Consider the following 18932-nt stretch of genomic DNA (forward strand, 5'->3'; position numbering starts at 1 on the left):
TATATTTATGCAAATTTTATTGAAATTTATTGTAAATAAAGATTTTCTCAGTGGTCTAGAAAATCAGCTTGAATGTCATTCAGCTTTTATTGAACAGGGATGACATCCCCTCCACTTATTGCACAAACTTGGTAGCTTTGAGACAAAAACAGTAGCACAGTCCACTTGAAGATTTGTCTGAAAAGTTAGTCCATATTTTAGTGGCTCAGTGTCGGCGTTCCCTCCCCATCCCCCTGCTGTTGCTTCTGCGATGACATGCAGAATGAAAGGCTAATGTCCTGACTGACTAGTCAGAAAACTTGGACACAACAGTTGGGCTATTCAGAAAGAATTCAATGAGAGGTCATAACTTAACTAAGCCATTTGAGTGTGTGGCTCTGGTGTCTATGCTAAAAAAAAGTAGCTGTTGACCAAGAACAGTGAGAGCTGTTATGTGGTTGGTCACCAGTTCTGCAGGCACTTCCACTTGCCTCCAGAGACCCCACTAGTGCCCCACCATGCCCGTGACCCTCACCTGGCACTGACACCGTGCTGATGGGCCTGATGCAAATGGCACAGATGTCGTGGGATAAGGAACCTCCAGGACTGAAACTGAGGAGAAAGTGATGCCTCATCTTTTCAAAACTGAAACTGCACCGGCCATGGTAAGAAGCTCAGGGCGAGTTTGACAGTCAAGCAATGGTCATTTTCAGGGTCAGGCTCAGGGACTGAAAATGCAAGGCCCGGGAGCTCCTCGGTTACTTGGGTAAAGGACAGACAGCCTTAGGTGCAGGCTGCCGGCTGCAGAAAGTAGAGGTAGAAAGCCTGAAGTTCTGAAATGTGAGGGGAATGGATCGAACACCCCTACACCTGCCCCATTTTTCTTATGTCCTTCATTAGGAAACACACCTTCTCCCTGACCTTCCAGTTGACCCCTTTAGAACTTCTGACCCCTCCTCCCGCCCACACCCTGTGTGCTGCTTACAGGGCCTTCTGCTGGTCTCCAGCCTGACTCATGCTTGGCCATCCCCAGGTGGGGGCCAAAGGCATTTCCTCCCCTGTACTAAAGCCCGGCTGCCTCCTAAGGATTCCTTAGTAGCCCACCTGTGCTGTCTCAATCCTGCCTTCAGCTCAAATGGCCTAACTAGCTACTCCTCCCCTCCCCCCAAGCTATACACCTTAATGTTTGACCGTTAATTTAGGGGTACGCCGCTAAAAGGAGTGTTCCTTAAGCTCCCTACTAGGGGTTCTAGAAAGTTGATTAGTTCAACATGCTTTTTAGAGGAGATTTGGATGAGGCCAGAGGAGCCACCTTCCGCCCGACCAGGAGGCCAGAGCTTTGAGGGGGAGCTGGGAATAGGGGGCAGCCCCTGGCGACCTGGGAGCTCCCTGCCCATGCTGCTGGCAAGGCAGCTCAAGTGCTGAGGGCCAGCGCTCCCCAGCTCACCCAGAGCTGGCCTCCAGTTTATTCCCGAGGATGCAGACACAAATCACATTTTAATCATGATAGTTCAGGGTGTGCTTACAGTGGTGGGATTAAAAACCTAAGCAAGTTCACTGAAGTATACACAAGGGACATCTCGGAGGGGCAGGGTGGGAGTCACTGGCCTGACCAAGAGCCACCAAACTCCTCACCTTTTCGAAAACCAAATCCTGAACCTGAAACTCCCTCTTCCCCCAGCCCCCTCCCCTGGGTGCCCACTGAGCACAGGCTGCTGGGGGCTCCTGTGTGCACAGGCACACAAGAAGTGACACTTGGCGCTCTCAGAGTAAGGTCAGGGGACCCTCCTAGGTGGCCCATTGAGGAAAATGAAATCCAGGACCCAGCAGGTGGGTGGGAATCTGGGAGGAAAGGAAGCGAATTTGTGAAAAGGGCAGGGGGAAGAAACCAAGCACCCCCCACCACCCCCTCCAGTGCAGAAAATATTAAATACAACAACAAACAAAAACCACAATGTTCTGTCCTTCCTGGGCCAACTGGGTTTGGGATTCAGGTAGCCACCGCGGCTCTGGTGTTTCTAGCGAAGGCTGTGCTCAGTAAAGCTGGGTGGGGGGCAGGGTGCTCAGCATGCTCAAGACCACGGGGGCCAGAAACTGCTCGGCCACTAGGACGCCTGGCAGCCTTGGGACTCGGGCCTCGGGCCCTGACTCGTCCTTCACCGGCTCCCAAGCAGCTGCAGTAGCTTCCTTGCAATCACTCCACTAGCAACAGGAACTGGCATTTACAACCTCATCTACCTAGAGCAGGAGAGGGCGGGACGTGCTGCTGCTCCCATTCATTGCTCACAAAGCAGAAATCGCCAAAGCACCCCAACAGGTTAGCTGCGAGACTTAAAGCCGACGTGTCACGTTCTCTACATACACACGTGTATCTGAGGCCCCCGCCAAGTGCATTGTGGGCCTTACAAGTCTAAGACCCCCCCCTCCCACCTTGACTCAGCTCAGCGTTAGTACGGACAGTCCCATGTGCTCTATATTTTTAAAAAAATCAGCAAGAGAGGCTTAAGCACGTGCTTCTGGGGCCTATTTACAGTTCACAGGCTTGTGAGCTCACGCGTTACAGTAGTAGCTCCATCAAAAACAGGCTCAGCTAAACATTCAAGTAACAAAAGCGCTGTGGGGCCGTGAGCCCCAGCAAGGTCAGGCCTGCCCACTGCCTGCAATGGGCAGTCCTACCAGGAGGCTGAGGGGTTGCCCAGTGCCACTGAGCCCTGGCTCAGGACCGCCGGGACCCCAGGAGTCGGTGCATGCGATGACGAAGTCCGGTGAGGCCATGCCAGCAAGCGTCAACCCTTCCTCTCAGATGGTAGCACGTCTGTGGTTTCGCCCCTACTGCGCCTCTTGGCTGGCGGCAGACAGGTCCAGGAGCCTCCGCATCCCGGCTCAGCCGTGGACTTCAGGGCCGTTGGGGGTCAGCTTGGCCTTCCTCTCCACGCACGGTCCCTTGGCCGAGTACTGCACTAGCAGGAAGGGCTCCTTGGTCTCGCCATCCCCCACAATGCTCTCCTCGTCCTCTGACTGGCTGATGCGCTGCAGACGCAGGTAGCACCAGCAGCCCAGGATCAAGGCCCCCAGGGCAGCGATGGCGATGAGGATGACGATAACCGTGACCACACCAGTGGTGGGGCTGTGGTCCATGATGGACATGGTTAGCGCTTGAGCAGGGGGGGCCCTCTGCAGGAAGGTCTTGGTGGGGACGGCTCAGTGAGGCTGGAACCCAGGCTGGACACGAGAGCCCTGAAAGAAAGAGCAAGATGAGGCTACACTGGGGACTCCGCTGGGGACCCTGACAGCTCACACGCTCGGGCTTGCTCTTCCATGGGGTCTATTTTTAATCAGTTCTTAAGCCTGACCGTCCTGCCCGCATCCTAGTGAGAAACAGACTGGTTGGCATTTGCTGGGTGTTCTTGTTTACGATGCTACCAGCGTTCTCCTCACTCAACCCAGCCACTTCCATTTAATACCTTCAGTGCCTCTGCTACCAGACAGGCAGTCATCCTCGCTCAGCCAGGAACCTGACAGGCTTCTCAGGAACCTGAGAGGGGGCACCCGAGACCTCCATCACCACTGCAGCAGAGGCTGAAAGAGGGTCTGTTTAAGGTGAATGTTCTAGAAGTCCAGCACCACTAGGTGTTCAGTAACTGCTCACAGATTGAAAGTGCTTCAAGGACTTCCCTGGTGGCGCAGTGGTTAAGAATCCACCTGCCAATGCGGGGACACGGGTTCGAGCCCTGGTCTGGGAAGATCCCACATGCCGCAGAGCAACTAAGCCTGTGCGCCGCAACTACTGAGCCTGCGCTCTAGAGCCCGCGAGCCACAACTACTGAAGCCCGTGCGCCTAGAGCCCATGCTCCGCAACATGAGAAGCCACCGCGATGAGAAGCCCGCGTACCGCACCGAAGAGTAGCCCCCGCTCGCCACAACTAGCGAAAGCCTGTGCGCAGCAACGAAGACCCGATGCAGCCAAAAATAAATAAATTAAAATAATAATAATAAAGTGCTTCAAGATGGCCAGAGATGAGGGATTCAAAAGCAGGGAAATGACATCAGCCCCTCTCGTGAACGGGACATACATAGCTCAATGAGTCTTCAGGAGCACCTGTGAGAGAGTGCAGCCGACAACAGCCTTTGCCCACAAAGAAGCTGTAGCTGACCTGGCTCTGGAAAAACTTAGGGGAGGGCAGGGGAGAGTGGGACAGACCAGCCTCTGCCGGCGTCTTGGTGCAGGAGCCAGACCGCAAACGGATCAATATGCCAAACACCTGTCACTACAAATGCAGGAATGTAATGCTGGGAACATAGGGGACCAGATGCCTTGATGCTAAACTGGGCGGGGCAGGCAAAACTCAGGGAGGTGATGCTGATGCCGAGATGTGCGGGAAAGCCAGACCCTGAAGAGCTTCCTGGCAGGGGAACACTGTCTGCTAAGGCTCTGAAGGCAGGAGGGCCCACTGGCAAGTGCGAGGAGTGGCTGCAGCTGGAGATCAGCTGGTTTGGGTGGCGGCGGGGAGGGGTGTACATGCCCCAAGGCCCAGACAGCAACAACCCACTGAGGTTGGAGGTGGTGGCACCCCTGGGTGCCAAGACCTTGCACTTTTAAAATTTCTCCTGCCTGACCGTAAACGGTGCAAGTAATAGTAACTAACACCCAGGTGGTTACGAGGATGCCTGCAACGCCTGGGCACAGGGTGGGCAGAGTCGATGCTCAGCTGTCTGAATCTGGTTTTTCTGGAGAAGACAGACATCAGTGCAGGTAGACATCATTGGAAGCAGGTTTTCCCTCCAGACAGGATGGAACCTGCCCTCCTTGAGCAATGACAGCCTTAATTAGAAATGATTCTTATCCACACCAGGGAGCCCTCCACCCCCACCCCAAGGCCAGGTTCGCCTGAAGGTCAAAGGCAGCTAAGTCAACACCCCTGAGTCTGTCCGGGGACCGGGCCCTGAGAAAACCCTACAGACCCCCAGAACTGCCCTGCTCCCACGCCCACCTGTGCAGAGGGGTCCTAGTCGGGGGGGGGGGGCGACATCCCTGGAGTCTTCCCCCTTCTTACTGCCCCCAGGGTCAAGCTGCTGCCATCACTCTCAACAGGCTCCCTGGTCCACCTGTGGGGGCCATTGCAGCCAGTGCCCCTGTCACTCAGAGGAAAGATCCCAAGTCCCTACAGTGACCTACGGGACCTGATGAAGCATCTCCACCCCTGCTCCTTTCCTGCTGACCCCATGCTCCTTCCTACCTGCAGACCTTTGCCCAGCCAGGTCCCTCTGCCCAAATGCTCTGCTCCCCTTTCCCTTGTGCAGTGGTTCTCAAGTGGGGGCAACCGTGTCCCCCCAGGCAACGTCTGGAGACATTTTTGATTATAACAGCTGGTGTGTGTGTAGGTGCTACTGGTATCAAGTGGATGGAGACCAGGGATGCTGGTAAACCTCTCACATGGCATGGGACAGCTCCCCAAAGACCCCAGACAAACATCAACATGTGGAGGCTGCCCTGGTTAACTCCAGCTCAGGCGGTGAGCCTTCCTGACCCTGCGGTCCAGGAAGTCCTCTTCATCCTGTGGCTGCACTCACTCCTTCCCTCCCTCCAGGGCACCAGCCTCAACATGCAACCCTGGCGTCTGTGTCAGGGCCATCGGGTTGGCACCTGCCTCCCCTGTTGGGCTGTGTGCTCCGTGAGTGGCCCTGCACACTTCTGTGCCCACCCAGTGCACAGGTCCTCCTGGCCTCTCCCCTGCCACCATCAGGGCTACCATCAGCTCCCACAACTCTGCTCAGCCTGTCCTCTTGGGCCTCCGCATGGAGCAGGTGATCCCCCCAACCCCCAGAGAGCCTGCTGGCTGCAGCTGGGTGAACCTGCCCCAACCCCTGTGCCCTCGTCCCGCTCCGGAGCACACCTAGCTGCCTGTCCCTCCCCGCCTCACCCTCTCCACTGGCCCTTGTGCCCAGGCCTGCTGGGGTGCCTGCCCTCCCCCTGGGTTCCTGGACAGGAAGACAAGTCAGTATCAATTCAGAAGGGGAAGTGTGTGTGTTTGGGGAGCAGGGGGGTGGTTCAGGGACAGGAAGTGGGAAATCAAACAATGGCAGCAAGACCTGGGGAGGGGGGACCCCAGGGGCCAAACCAGCTGAGGAGCCCAGGAAGTGCCTCTGAGTCCTGGGGGTGGGGGACAAGCGGTCCCGGGACCAACGACCAACCACCAACCAGCAAACTGAGGCAGAGGTAGCCCCAGCTCCAAGGACCCTCTGAGAGAAGTGGTGACCTCAAAACCCTGTCTGCTGCCCCTGCTCCAGGTCAGGAGGAGCGGGTAGAGCCAGGTGACCAGGCCACAGTCATGCCTTGCCTGCGGTCCCTGGCCCTCCCTTGAATGTGTTTGTTCCTTCATTCAGCAAGTATTTCCTGAGAACCTATCTGTTAAAAAATCTGATCATGTCATCCCCTGCTCAGAACCCTCCCTGGTACCAGCAGAGAATCCAAATTCCCTATTTCCCCAGCTTCTTCACACCCTTCTGCCTCATACCTCAAGGCCTCTGCACTTTCTGTTCCTTCTGCCTGGAGTGTTCTTCCCTGAGTGTCCCGTGACTGGTTCCTTCCCATCAGACGGGACTTTCTCAGAAGGTGCCTCTTGGGGGCTGCCTTCCCAGATTACCCAGGAGCCAGACACAGCCCACCCCCACTGGCCATCGTCTCGTACTACTTCCTCTTATTTCCTGGCGCTCTGCCACCTGAAATTCTCTTGGTTGAGGGAAGGTGTTTCCCTGGCTGCCAGTCTCCTTCCCGCAGTGGACTCTGAGGCTGTAGGAGGACACAGGATGGACACTGTCCATCTTGCCCACTGCTGGATCCCCAGCCCTATTACCAGCACACAGCAGGTGCTCAATAAATGTCTGCTGACCAACCACTCCAAGCCCGGGGAGTAATCAGAGGAGACCTTGCTTGCATGGGGATCACGGTCAGCAGCCCCCACCCCGAATGCCCCGAATCTTGAAGCCACCATGGGTCCCCTCAAGGGAGCTGGCAGCCTGCGTGGAAGGACAGACTGCAGGCTGAGCATGGGGGTAGGAGCCACGTGTGCAAGTGGGTACCAGGCAGGCCTGGCCCAAGCCCACGGAGGGGCAGCTGTCACTGCACGAGCTGTGGGGAGGGGAGGGGAGGGAAGATGCCACTGAGATGCAGATCCCAGAGGAACCTGAAGCATGAGGGTGGCCGGCCAGTTCCCTCTGAACCCTCTTGGCCTGGGCTGGACCCCACCCCTTGCTTCATCTCTTCAGGGCCTCCCTCCTACCCCTCCGAGCTAAGATGTCTCCTGCAAGTCAGCTGACCCCTCACCCTGATCCAGGAAAGCACACAGGGCAGGACGCGGAGGACCACAGCTTGGGCTGGGTAGACGCCCAGGATGGCACATGGGAAACCTGGACCCCCTTAGAACAATCACCAAAGCAGTTAACACTTATTCCATACCATCATCTACTCCTCCCAACAAGCCCGTGGCTAGCGCAGCTCACTGCTACCACCCAAGTTTCACAGGTGAGGAAACTAAGGCGTGGAGAGCTCGAATGGATCATCCAAGAGTGAACTTGGACAGAATAAAGGAGGATGGGACCCAGAAGTGGGGCCCAGCAGAATAAAGGGAGGGGTCTTCTAAGTGCAGAGGGTCAGGCCAGCCTGGGAGCCAGAGCACAGCCGAGGACTGTAGTCTCCGGGCACTCTAGGGGTGGGCGACGGGCCATGCTCCCCCCAACCTCTGTAGCATCTCCTTGCCAGCTCCCTCAGGACGAAAGCTGACACTGGAAGCCCAAGGCCATCTGGATCCCCCAAACACACAGTGCCAACCCTCCACCCTCCTTCCACCCTCCCTCCACCCTCCCGCTCCCACCTCCCTCAGATGGATCTCAACAAGCTTTCTAAAGCCCAGCGTCTGCGGACACCACCCCTCTGACCTCTCCCCGTGCCCCACCCCCAACCACGATGGGTTCAAAGGACAGACCCTGCATCAGCCACCAGCAAGCTGAGCGCAGGCGTCCCCCACTGTCCTGCTGCCCTCGGAGGCCCACGGCTTAGGTCTTCTCCAATGTTGGGTTGGGTTCTAGTTACCCCTGCCTCTTCAGGGGACCCCAAAATGAAGCCTTAACCCCACTCCACAGGTCCCTTCTCACACTCAAGACCCAGTGGAGCCCAGCCAGCAGCAGAGCAGATTAGAGTCCCCTCCTTTGACCCACACCATCCCTCCACTCACTATAATTAGCTGTTGTGACCCAGCCAAGCAAGCTGCTCCTAATGGCCTCAGTTTCTCAGCCTGCAAAATGGGAAAGAGGCCTTGACCTCAGCAGCCAGGTTGTGGGGAGGCTGAGAAGTGATAAGAAATGTGAAAACAGAAGGGCTATGGGGCCACCGGGTTTGTGTGTCACCAGGTACCACACCTTCCTGGGTGTTACAGGGTCGCCCCTCACTCTCCCTGAAAGGACCTGCTCCCAGGAGGGTAAGGGCCTGGTCCAGGCCCAGTGCCACAAATAGCGCCTTCCTCAGGGACACGCTGCTGCTACCTTCTTCTCGCTTAACTGGGCACATCATGAGTGTCACCCAGCCCAGCTGGACACCAGCTTGCCACCCCTCCCCCCCTGCAGCCTCCACCTTCTGGGGCTGCCCTGCTTACAGGGATGCACCACCTCCGCAGGGGTGAAGCCATGCCCCTTCCCCCAACAAAGCCATCAGGTATGCCAGCAAACCAGGCTTTGTCTCTTCGGGGGACCCCAGTTCACAAACCGGAAACATTTCCTGCCCAGTTTCTGATTAGAAACATAGGACTGTGGGGAGGACGGGGCATGACAAGGGGGCAGGTGGCATATCTGCTCTGTGCCAGGCCTGAGCAGGCACTGGAACCCAAGGAAGCATCACACAGGCCCCTGCCCTCCAAAAGCCTGGGCAGGAACAGTGGGGATGCGGATGGGAGATTGACAATCACTGGGCTGTGCCCAGCTCTGCAGCCAGTGTCACCTCACCCTCCACCACCCACCCATTACACCACGGTCCTCCCGGAGAGGAAACTCGCACCAGCACCCCCCAGGTTCCCCTGTGCAGAAGAGGAAGCTGGCACAGGCAGAACCCCAGGGACTGCCCCAAGGTCAGTGCGAGTCTCCTGTGCCCCCACCCTGTGAATCAGCCACTGGCTATTCTCACAGGCTGCCCTAGACTCAGCTCACTTGCCAAACAACTTTGGTAATAACAGTAGACGCCTGGCAAAAGTTGGCAATAATTACTATGTGCCAGACACTGGGCTGAACACTTCACACAGATAATCTCCTTTCAGCATCAAAACAACCCTAGAGTTATTACTATGCCCGCTTTGCAGATAAAGAATCTGTGGCTCAGAGAAGTTAAACCAATTGCCCAAGGTCACACAGCCCGAAAGTAACTGCGCAGGGATTCAAACCCAGGCAGCCTGGATCCAGAATCCGGGATTTCAACTCTGACACTAAAATGTCATATTATTTGACCCCCGCCTCCCCGCTCCCTTGCCTAAGGGGACAAGGGGGACAAGTGAACCTCAGTCCGCCCCCACCCGAAGAGTCTGGGTGACTGGGGTGAACGGCTCTATGCTGGGGACACAGGGATGATAAGCGCCCTGGCAGCTCCCGCGTGCCAAGCGCGGGCGACGTGCAGGCGCAGTGCCAGGCGCGCTCCACGCACCCTCTCATTTAACCCTGCCAGGCGACTCCGTTGTCTCCCCGACTCTACCAAAGAGCTAAGCGAGGCTGGAGGGTGGAGGGAGCTCGGCCCAGGGGGCGACAGCTGGAGGGGAAACGACAGCTGGAGAGGCAACTCCAGTCGGCTTGACTTGGCGCGGGGGAAGCTTAGGGGACGGGGGACTACGAGACTCAGTCATGCCCACGCCGCGCAGTCACCACCGACGGAACCGGGCACCAAACGCCGCGGCCCGTCCTCAGTTTCCCCACCTGCGAAATGGGCGCCAGACGTCGCCAGAACCCCCACCCCTAACCTCTGCAGCTCTCCTGACCACTCTGGAGGTTGCCAGGATCCCCGCCTTCTGTTATTTTTAAAAATCCCTAAGTGTCCGGAGGAGACCCGCGGCCAGCCTGGGGCGCAGAACTGCGGCCCGCGGTGAGGGGCATGCACTGGTTTGGGGGGACACCAGCTCCCTGCAAAGCCGCCGCCGCCCCCCGCCGCCTCCTTTGTCCCGATCTCGCCGCAGCGCAGCGGACAAAGAACCCCCGCCCGCGGGCGCGGCCCCCCGGAACAGACCCTCCCCCCGAAGCCGCGCCCCCGCCCGGGCTGCCCCTCCCCCGCCGCAGAGACACCCCCCCCACCACCGCGCGCCCCCACCCCATCCGGGGTGGCCCCTTCCCCTCCTGCAGGGCCCCGCCGGGCCCGAGCGCCCGGCCCGCCCGACCCCTCTCACCATGGCGCCGCCCGCAGCCCGGCCCGATCTCCCCGATCGTCCCGCAGCCCCGCGGACCCGGCTCCGCCCGCCCGCCCGCCAGCCAGCCAGCCGCCAGCCAGCCAGCCAGCCCGGTCCGGCCGCAGCGAACAGTCCGGACGCAGGAGCCCCTCTCTGCGGCGGGCGGGGTATCTCCGGCTCCGCTCCGGACGGGGGCAGGGCTCTCCTAGAACAGCCAATGGGAGTCCGCGCTGGGACGGCTGGGCGGGGCGGGCCGGGGCGGGGTCACGTGCGCGCGGGGCGGGGGCTGAGCGCAGCTGGCAGAACTGGGGGCGGGGCGCGGGTTCGACCTCTTAGCGCGCCGATTGGGCGCGGGTGGGTGCGAGGCCCGGGCTGGGGGCCCTGCCTCCAACCCCCCAGAGGCTCTCCTTACTCCCGCCAGCTTACGGAGGGGAAAACTGAGGCGCACAGCAGGTAAGAGTGTGGGACGCTGCCCGGAAGCAGGGAGCGGCAGCATCCCGGGCAGGAGCAAAAGATAGGCAGGACCCCTAAGTTAAATGTCCTTCCGTGGGGAGGGAGCTGGTTGTTCACTCATTTATTAGTTCATTAATTCATCATCCATCTGTCCATTCATTCAATATTTATGGAACACCGACCATGTGCCGGGTACACCAGTGGTCGCGGGTACAGCCACGAACAAGACAAATAAGGACTCTGCCGTCACAGAGCACTCATTTTGCTGCGGGCTGAAGCTGTGGGGAATTTGCAGCCTCTTGGCCTCTTATAATCATGGTTATTTAATTTAATAACCCCGCGATTAGGCCCTCACCAAGAGCTATGCCTTGTACTCAGCTCTCAACACATTTCATGGAGACAACGGGGAAAGGAAGAGCTACTCATTTTCCAGACGCTCCAAAGTGCTGAAGTACCACAGCCCGCATAGAATGAAGACAGGATTGGAGGCCACGCCTGTCTGCCTGGGAGTTACTGCCGGTTAGTCCACTTGTCCACCCAAGAAGGCGGTCCAGCAGGAGGACACTCCCCCTTGTGGCCAGCTGGGGCCCATAAGAGGGGCAAGGGTGGGTACTTCAAGGCCTCTGTGGCCCAAGTTCCCTTTATCGCCACCTCTGGCTTGGAAGGCAGGAGGGGGGAGGTGGAGCCCCTCATCCTGGAAGCTGAGAGTCTTGTCTGGAAATGTCTTTGCCAGCCTCAAGCAGAGGCCTCTGGGAGAAGATGGAGGGCCCAGCTCTCAAGGCCATAGTCGCCACGCAGTCGCTGGTCTCTCCTTCCTGCTTCAAATGTGCCAAGCTGTTTCCCACCTCTGGGCCTTTGCCTGTGCTGTTTCCTTCAACTGAAACATTCTTCCACTCCTGTCTTTCAGAGGGCCCTCCCTGATCTCCACCTAGCGCGGTCCCTTTGTTATTTTCCCGCCTGTGCATTGCAAAATTGTACGTTTGCAAGAGTATGATGCGTGCCAGTCGAGTAAATGAATGAATGGGCAGACTGCAGACCTCCAGGTCTGGCCCTGCTGTGCCCTAGTCAAGAGGCCAGGCCCAGGATGGGAGCTGTAAGAGAGGAAAGTAAGAGGGGACAGAGAGGCAGAGGAGCTTCCAGCTCCAGGCCAGGTCCGCAGACACCAGAGTCAAACAGCCCAGAACAATTCCTGCTCCTGAGTCTGGGCAGCGCGGCGCTCAAGGGCTCCTGCCTCATTAGTCACACCTGGGAGCCCAGGGTGAAAGGAAGCAGGTTCTTCCCACAGAGACAGTTTCAGCGGCCTCTGCGGTTCCAGCCTCAAGTAGCCAAAGACCTCATTAGTGGTGAGCACTTGGGAGGAGCAGGCTCGGAGCCCCAGAGCTAGGGTTGTCAAAGAAATGACAGGGGAAGCAGGGACACTTTGGGGGAACAGGTTCTGGGAGGAAAAAACCAGAGGGGGAATGCAGCATAGCATAGAAGATGAGCGTCAGACTGCCCGGCTGCAGTGTGGCCTTTCCTGCTGGGTAGTTTTAGAAAAGCACCCTAATCTCCCTGTCCCTCAGTTTCATCATCTGAAAAATGTGGGTGACAGTAAGTTGACCTCACAGGGCGGTTGTGAGCACCACAAGTGCTTGTGCAGAGGAAACAATTTCACTCACTCTTAACATTAGTAATAGGGTTGAACAGTAATGGGGTTGAACCTGGGCTCCCCCATTTGGATCTTGGGCAAATCACTGCATTTCTGTGAGCCTCAGGCTCCTGGTCTTCACAGTGACACCCCATCTCTGGGCCCCTGAGAGGTGGGGGACTGGGAATAGCCCACCTGGGTCCAGCCATCCCTCTTGCCCAGAGTGAGTTGCTTCAATAATAATAACAATGAATGAATAATAATAGCAGCAAACTCTGTTCTAAACACTACGTATGCATAAATTCATTTTAATCCCCATTTTACAGATGGGGAAACTGAGGCACAGAGTGGCACATGTGCACAGAAATCACCTGGGGGTCTTGTTAAAATGTAGATACTTACTCAGTAGGTCGGGGCCCGAGCTTCTGCATTTCTCACAAGCTCCCAGGTGGTACTGATGGTTTGGGGACCACACTTCGAGCAGCAAGGAGCTAATGCATTTGCTAAAGGTCACAGGTGGTGCACAACAAGCCTGGATCTGAGCCCGCAGAGTAGGCTGCCGAGTCCTGCACTTAACCGCCACCGTAAGTGCCTGCCCCAGCCCTAGCTTTCTCCCCTACAAAGAGGCAGGAAGTATAGTTCTCCTCCCCAAGCCCATTTCCTCTCTTGGGGCCCCTACCACCTCCCTCCATTGGTGACATCTGGCCCGTAGAATCTCCCTGCCCCCAGCATCCCAGGGGTCCTCCTGTAGATGACATGGAGGTTTTCAGATGCTCATTAGCCAGGAAGATAATTAAGGGCAAGGGCTGAGATCACCCTGGCTCCCTGGGGCTTGCTGGGGCCCAGCCGGGCCTGCCCTGTGCCAGGCTGGCCCTGTGCCTGCTTCCCTTGGGGCACTGGAGGGACTGGGACAAGGGAGGGGTTTGCTGGGGAGTAGAGAGGCCTCAGCCAGCCTCCGGGGAGACTCCAGTGGGGCCTCCTTGCCAAGCCCACAGCTCTTAGGGTTCCAGGCCTAAAAATGAAATGAAAACTGCTTGGCCAGAGGGAAGTTCCCCAAAGGGAGAGAAATGAGCCGCTGGTGAGTTCTGCAGGGCGAGGTTAGATGGGACACAGAGAGGGCGCCATCTTGTTCTGAATCACACAGCAATCCTGGTCAAGGAGAGAAATCCTCCCTTGCTGGTGGGTGGCTTTAACATCTCTTTAGCATCTCTCTAGCACTGGCTTGGCTCCCTTATAACCAGGAGGGAGCAGACCTCGGGCTGACGGTCTTGGGCAATCCACAGTCTTAATCTAGAATTTAACAACGTGTTGTGTTTCTGCAGTTTATGTTACTTTCTATTTTGGGCACAGGTACTGCTTTTCCATTTTTGATAGTGACATACCCATTTCTTTTTATTTATTTATTAAAAAAAAATTTTTTTTTTGGCCGCTCCGCATGGCTTGTGGGATCTTAGTTCCCCTACTAGGGATTGAACCCAGAACCACAGCAGTGACAGCACCAAGTCCTAACCACTGGACTGCCAGGGAGTTCCCCCCATTCCTTTTTAATTCAGTCTATTCAGGGGAAAAAAATAAGTGAGTTAATTTAAAGCAAAATGTAATAGAAGTAACTGGAGATGGTACGGGGGTATGGAAGTAGTGAGTACAGTGGAAGACGGATGGCTGAAGTGGGGAACCTGCCAGAGGTGAACCCCACAGCCGCTCGCAGCCCAGTCCTCTTACTGCAGGACCAGACAGAGCCCCTGGCTGGGACGGAGATATCCCATGGGCTCCTGTGTTGACCGGAAGAGTCCAGCTGGGTTGTCATGGGTTGAGGGCAGCTGGGGTTGGCTCCGGTCTTCATTCCTGGAGTCTGTGTTATCAGCGTGATGAGGGGCAGACTTGGGGAGGGGGGAGGGCAGGGCTGTCCTGAGGTGCTCCCTGCCCTGAGCCTGCCCTGCATTCCCACGTGCGGTACCCACCCCCCAAAACACACACGTACACCTGGGCACTGGCGCCCCTTAATCACCCATTCACTAAATCATTCATTTATTCACTCACTTTTTCATTCATTCAGCCGATCTTTATGGAGTACCTCCTCTGTGCCAAGTACTGTGCTAGTTCCCGGGGAGACAGGCATGAATCAGATGGGAAACTCAGCTCTCACGGGGTTCACAGTCTCCTGGGGGAAGACAGATGATAAACACAGAACTGAGTACACTGTAGGGGTTATCAGACAGTGTATGCGCTAGGGAAAAACGGAAAGACAGCAAGGTGAGAGGTGTGGTGGCAGGGGCTCTCTGAGAAGGTGTGCCCCGAACTGGGAGGATGCAGCCTCGTCCTGGCACCAGAGAAACTCACAGACGTGGAAGCAGGCAGACAGCGAGCTGAGCAGGGATCCCTTTTATTTTGATTTTAAGTAATTTTCTAATGAAACTTCAGGTGCAGAGAATGATGGACTGATCATAATCCAGATCATGGCGTATTCTCTTTGGTCTTACATGACCTGCTTTTCTTAAAAATTTCCACAGTTATTTTACTCACGTGATACACACCAAGTCACCCATTTATCAAAAGCCAGAACCCTAACAATGGCCCAAGTCCAGTCTTGAGGTTCCCCATCCCATCCCCCACCCCGTGGTCCCCATCACCTTGGGTCCTGTCTTCATTACTCCCTGCTTTCCTTCTTGTATGGTTTTATCCTCAGTGTGTGTGTGTATATATATGTATATATATATATAGTGTTTTTTTTAAATCTATTTATTTAGTTTTGGCTGCGTTGGGTCTTTGTTTCTGCGCGCAGCCTTTCTCTAGCAGTGGCAAACAGGGGCTACTCTTCGTTGCGGTGCACGGGCTTATTGCAGTGGCTTCTCTTGTCGCGGAGCCCGGGCTCTGGGCGCGCGGTCTCCAGTAGTTGTGGCGCAAGGACTCAGTAGTTGTGGCGCATGGGCTTAGTTGCTCTGAGGCATGTGGGATCTTCCTGGACCAGGGCTCGAACCCGTGTCCCCTGCATTGGCAGGCAGATTCTTAACCACTGCACCACCAAGGAAGTCCCTCAAAGTATATTTTTTTATGTTAGTTTCTTCTTACTAACTTTATTACAAGGCTATATTAGCTTCCCCTGGCTGCTGGAAGCAATTCCCACAAACTGGATGGCTTAAAACAATAGAAATTTATTCTCTCACAGTTCTGGAGGCTAAAAGTTCAAAATCAAGGTGCTGGCAGAGCCATGTTCCCTCTGCAGGCTTTAGGGAAGGATCTGCTCCATGCTTCTCTCCTGGCTTCTGGTGGTTGCCAGCAATCCGTGGCAATCCTTGGCTTGTAGGTGCATCACTCCAGCCCCTGCCTCTGTCTTCACGTGCCTTCTCCTCTATGTGTCATCACCTCTTCTTTTTTCCCCCAACATTATTGAGGAATAATTGCCAAATATGATTTAAAGTGTACAGTGTGATACTTTGATATAATACACATTGCAGAATGACTACCCAGATCAATATAATTAACCTATTCGTCACTTCACATAGTTAACTCCTTGTGTGTGTGTGTGTGTGCACGCACACCTGTGTGCACGTGGTGAGAATGTTTAAGATCTACTCTCAGCAACTTTCAAGTATACAATAATGAATTATTAACTATAGTCACCACGCTGTACCTTAGATCCTCAGAACTTATTCTTGTAACTTATTCTTGTACCCTTTGACCTACATCTCCTCATTTCCCCCTTCCCCCAGCCCCTGGCAACCACCATTCTATTTTCTGTTTCTATGAAATCAGCTTTCTCTCTTTCTTTCTATCTCTCTTTCCCTCTTTCTCTCTTTCTTCTCCACATATAAGTGATAACCATACAGTATTTGTCTTTCTCTGTCTGGCTTATGTCACGTAACATCTGGTGGAATAATATTACAGTGTGTATGTATGTGTGTGTGTATATATATATATATACACACATATATATGTGTATGTATATGTATATATACATATATATATGTGTATGTATATATATATGCCACATTTTCTTTATTCATTCATCCACTGAAGGACATTTAGGTTGTTTCCAGATCTTGGCTATCATGAATAATACTGCAGTAAACATGGGAGTTCAGATATCTCTTCAAGATACTGGTTTCATTTCCTTTGGATATATACCCAGGAGTGAGATTGCTGGGTCATATGGTAGTTGTATTTTTAATTTTTTGAGGAGCCTCCGTAATGTTTTCCACAGTGGCTGCACCAATTTACATCCCCACAAACAGCGCAAGAGGGTTCCCTGTTCTCCGCACCCTCCCCAACATTTGTTATCTCTTGTCTTTTTGATGATATCCATCCTAACAGGTGTGAGGTGATATGTCATTGAGATTTTGATTTGCTTTTCCCTGATGATTAGTGATGTTGAGCACCTTTTCACGTACCTATTGACCATTTGAATGTCTTCTTTGGAAAAATGTCTATTCGGGTCCTTCGCCCATTTTAAAAATCGTATTATTTACTTTTTTTTTTTTTTTTTTTTTGCTATTGAGTTGTGAGTTCTTTGTATATTTTGGATATCAATGCCTTGTCAGATATATGGTTTGCAAATATTTTCTCCCATTCTGTAGATTGCCTTTCATTTTGTTGATTGTTTCCTTTGCTGTGCAGAAGCTCTTTAGTTTGATGTAATCCCACTTGTTTATTTTAGTTTTTATTGCCTGTGCTTTTGGGTCTTATCCAGGAAATCATTGCCAAGACCAATGTCAAAGAGCTTTTTCCGTATATTTTCTTCTAGGAGTTTTATGGTTTCAAGTCTTACATTTAAGCCTTTGCTCCATTTTGAGTTAATTTTTGTGAGTGGTGGAAGACTGGGGTCCAGTTTCATTGTTTGGCATGTGGATATCCAGTTTTCCCAGCACCATTTATTGAAGAGACTGTCCTTTCTCAAACATTGTATGTTCTTGTCACCTTGTCAAAAATCAGTTGATGGGCTTCCCTGGTGGCACAGTGGTTGAGTGTCCGCCTGCCGATGCAGGGGACGCACGTTCGTGTCCCGGTCCGGGAAGATCCCACATGCCGCGGAGCGGCTAGGCCCGTGAGCCATGGCCGCTGAGCCTGTGCGTCCGGAGCCTGTGCTCCGCAATGGAAAGGCCACAACAGTGAGAGGCCCGCGTACCGCAAAAAAAAAAAAAAAAAAAAAATCAGTTGACTGTATGTCAACTGTATGACATACAGTATATGTGGATTTATGTCTAGGCTCTCTATTCATCTTTACTGGTCTCTGCACCTAGTTTTATGCCAGTATGTTTTATTATAGCTCTGTGACATAGCTTGAAATCAGGAAGTGTGATGCCTTCAGCTTTGTTCTTCTTTCTTAAGATTGCTTTGACTATTTGACTTTTGTGGTTCCATACAAATTTTAGGGTAGTTTTGTAAATTTCTGTGAAAAATGCCATGGGAATTTTGATAGGGATTGCATTGAATCTATAGATCACCTTAGATAGTTTGCACATTTTCACAGTATTAATTCTTCCAGTCCGAGAACACGAGAGAGCTTTCCATTTATTTGTGTCTTCTTCAGTTTCTTTCATCAGGGTTTTGTTTGTTTGTTTGTTTTGTGTTATAGTTTTTAGTGTACAGGTCTTTCACCTCGTTGGTTAAATTTATTCCTAAGTATTTTATCGTTTTTTGATGCTATTGTAAATGGGATTGCTTTCTTAATTTCTCTTTCAGATAGTTCATTGTTAGTATATAGAAACACAAATGATTTTCATATGTTGATTTTGTATCCTGCAACTTTACTGAATTCATTTATTAGTTCTAATAGCTTTTGGGTGGAGTCTTTAGGGTTTTCTATACATAAGATCATATCATCTGCGAACAGATAATTTTACTTCTTCCTTTCCAATATGGATGCCTTTTATTTCTTTTGTTTGCCTGATTGTTACGACTAGGACCTCCTCCTCTTCTTATGAGGACACGATTCATTGGATTTAGGGCCCATTGTAACCCATAGGACCTCATCTAAACTTAACTAATCACGTCTGCAAAGACCCTATTTCCAAGTAAGGTCACATTTCCAGGTACCAGGGATTAGGACTTCAGTGTTTCTCTTCAGGGACACACTTCAACCCATAACAAAGGGAATCCAGATAACCTAAAAAAGAGCATCAAGCTGTCTGACTCTTATGGGGCTTAATTTCTTTAATAGTCTACGTATAGCTAAGATTGGCCCATATTGAGGTTCACTTGTTTTGACTGTTGTGTCATATATCCACTAGGTCTGTGTACCATGGCTGACCCATCTGCTGTCCTGTGGGTGGCCTTTTGGGTAGTGTCCAGGTGTCTGCTAATTTACAGTGCTGTTTGGGCATTCTCATAAGTGGCTCTTGGTGCGCGTGCAAGAGTTTCTCTGGGATGTTTACCCAGAAATGGAATCACTGGGACTCAGAATACGTGAATGTTTCACTTTAGGAGATGATAACAAGGTACTTTATGTAGCAGTTGCACTAATT

General features: G+C 53.5%; 1 protein-coding gene and 1 long non-coding RNA gene across 3 annotated transcripts in view; one reads left to right on the forward strand and one right to left on the reverse strand.

The window, feature by feature from the left end:
* Nucleotides 1–2862: 2862 nt before the first annotated feature.
* SNN (stannin) lies at nt 2863–10488 on the reverse strand (the record flags this gene model as incomplete). Of its 2 annotated transcripts, XM_082858080.1 has the most annotated exons (3): nt 10392–10488; nt 3462–3558; nt 2863–3216 (listed from the first exon to the last, which is right to left on the reverse strand). In XM_082858080.1, the coding sequence occupies exon 3, from the start codon at nt 3124–3126 to the stop codon at nt 2863–2865; it is 264 nt and encodes an 87-aa protein (XP_082714206.1). In that variant the 5' UTR covers nt 3127–3216; nt 3462–3558; nt 10392–10488. The 2 variants fall into 2 exon arrangements, with proteins under 2 accessions (XP_082714206.1, XP_082714207.1); XM_082858081.1 differs by lacking the exon at nt 3462–3558 and having other exon boundaries at nt 10392–10482.
* Nucleotides 10489–11201: 713 nt separating this feature from the next.
* LOC309973592 overlaps nt 11202–18932 on the forward strand; it is a 32732-nt gene continuing 25001 nt past the window's right edge. The window contains exon 1 of the long non-coding RNA XR_014326827.1: nt 11202–11363. This is a non-coding gene — a long non-coding RNA (uncharacterized lncRNA). The remainder of the gene's footprint in view (nt 11364–18932) is intronic.

The sequence above is a fragment of the Leucopleurus acutus genome (assembly GCF_964270905.1).
Source record: "Leucopleurus acutus genome assembly, chromosome: 16".
Lineage (NCBI taxonomy): Eukaryota > Metazoa > Chordata > Mammalia > Artiodactyla > Delphinidae > Leucopleurus > Leucopleurus acutus.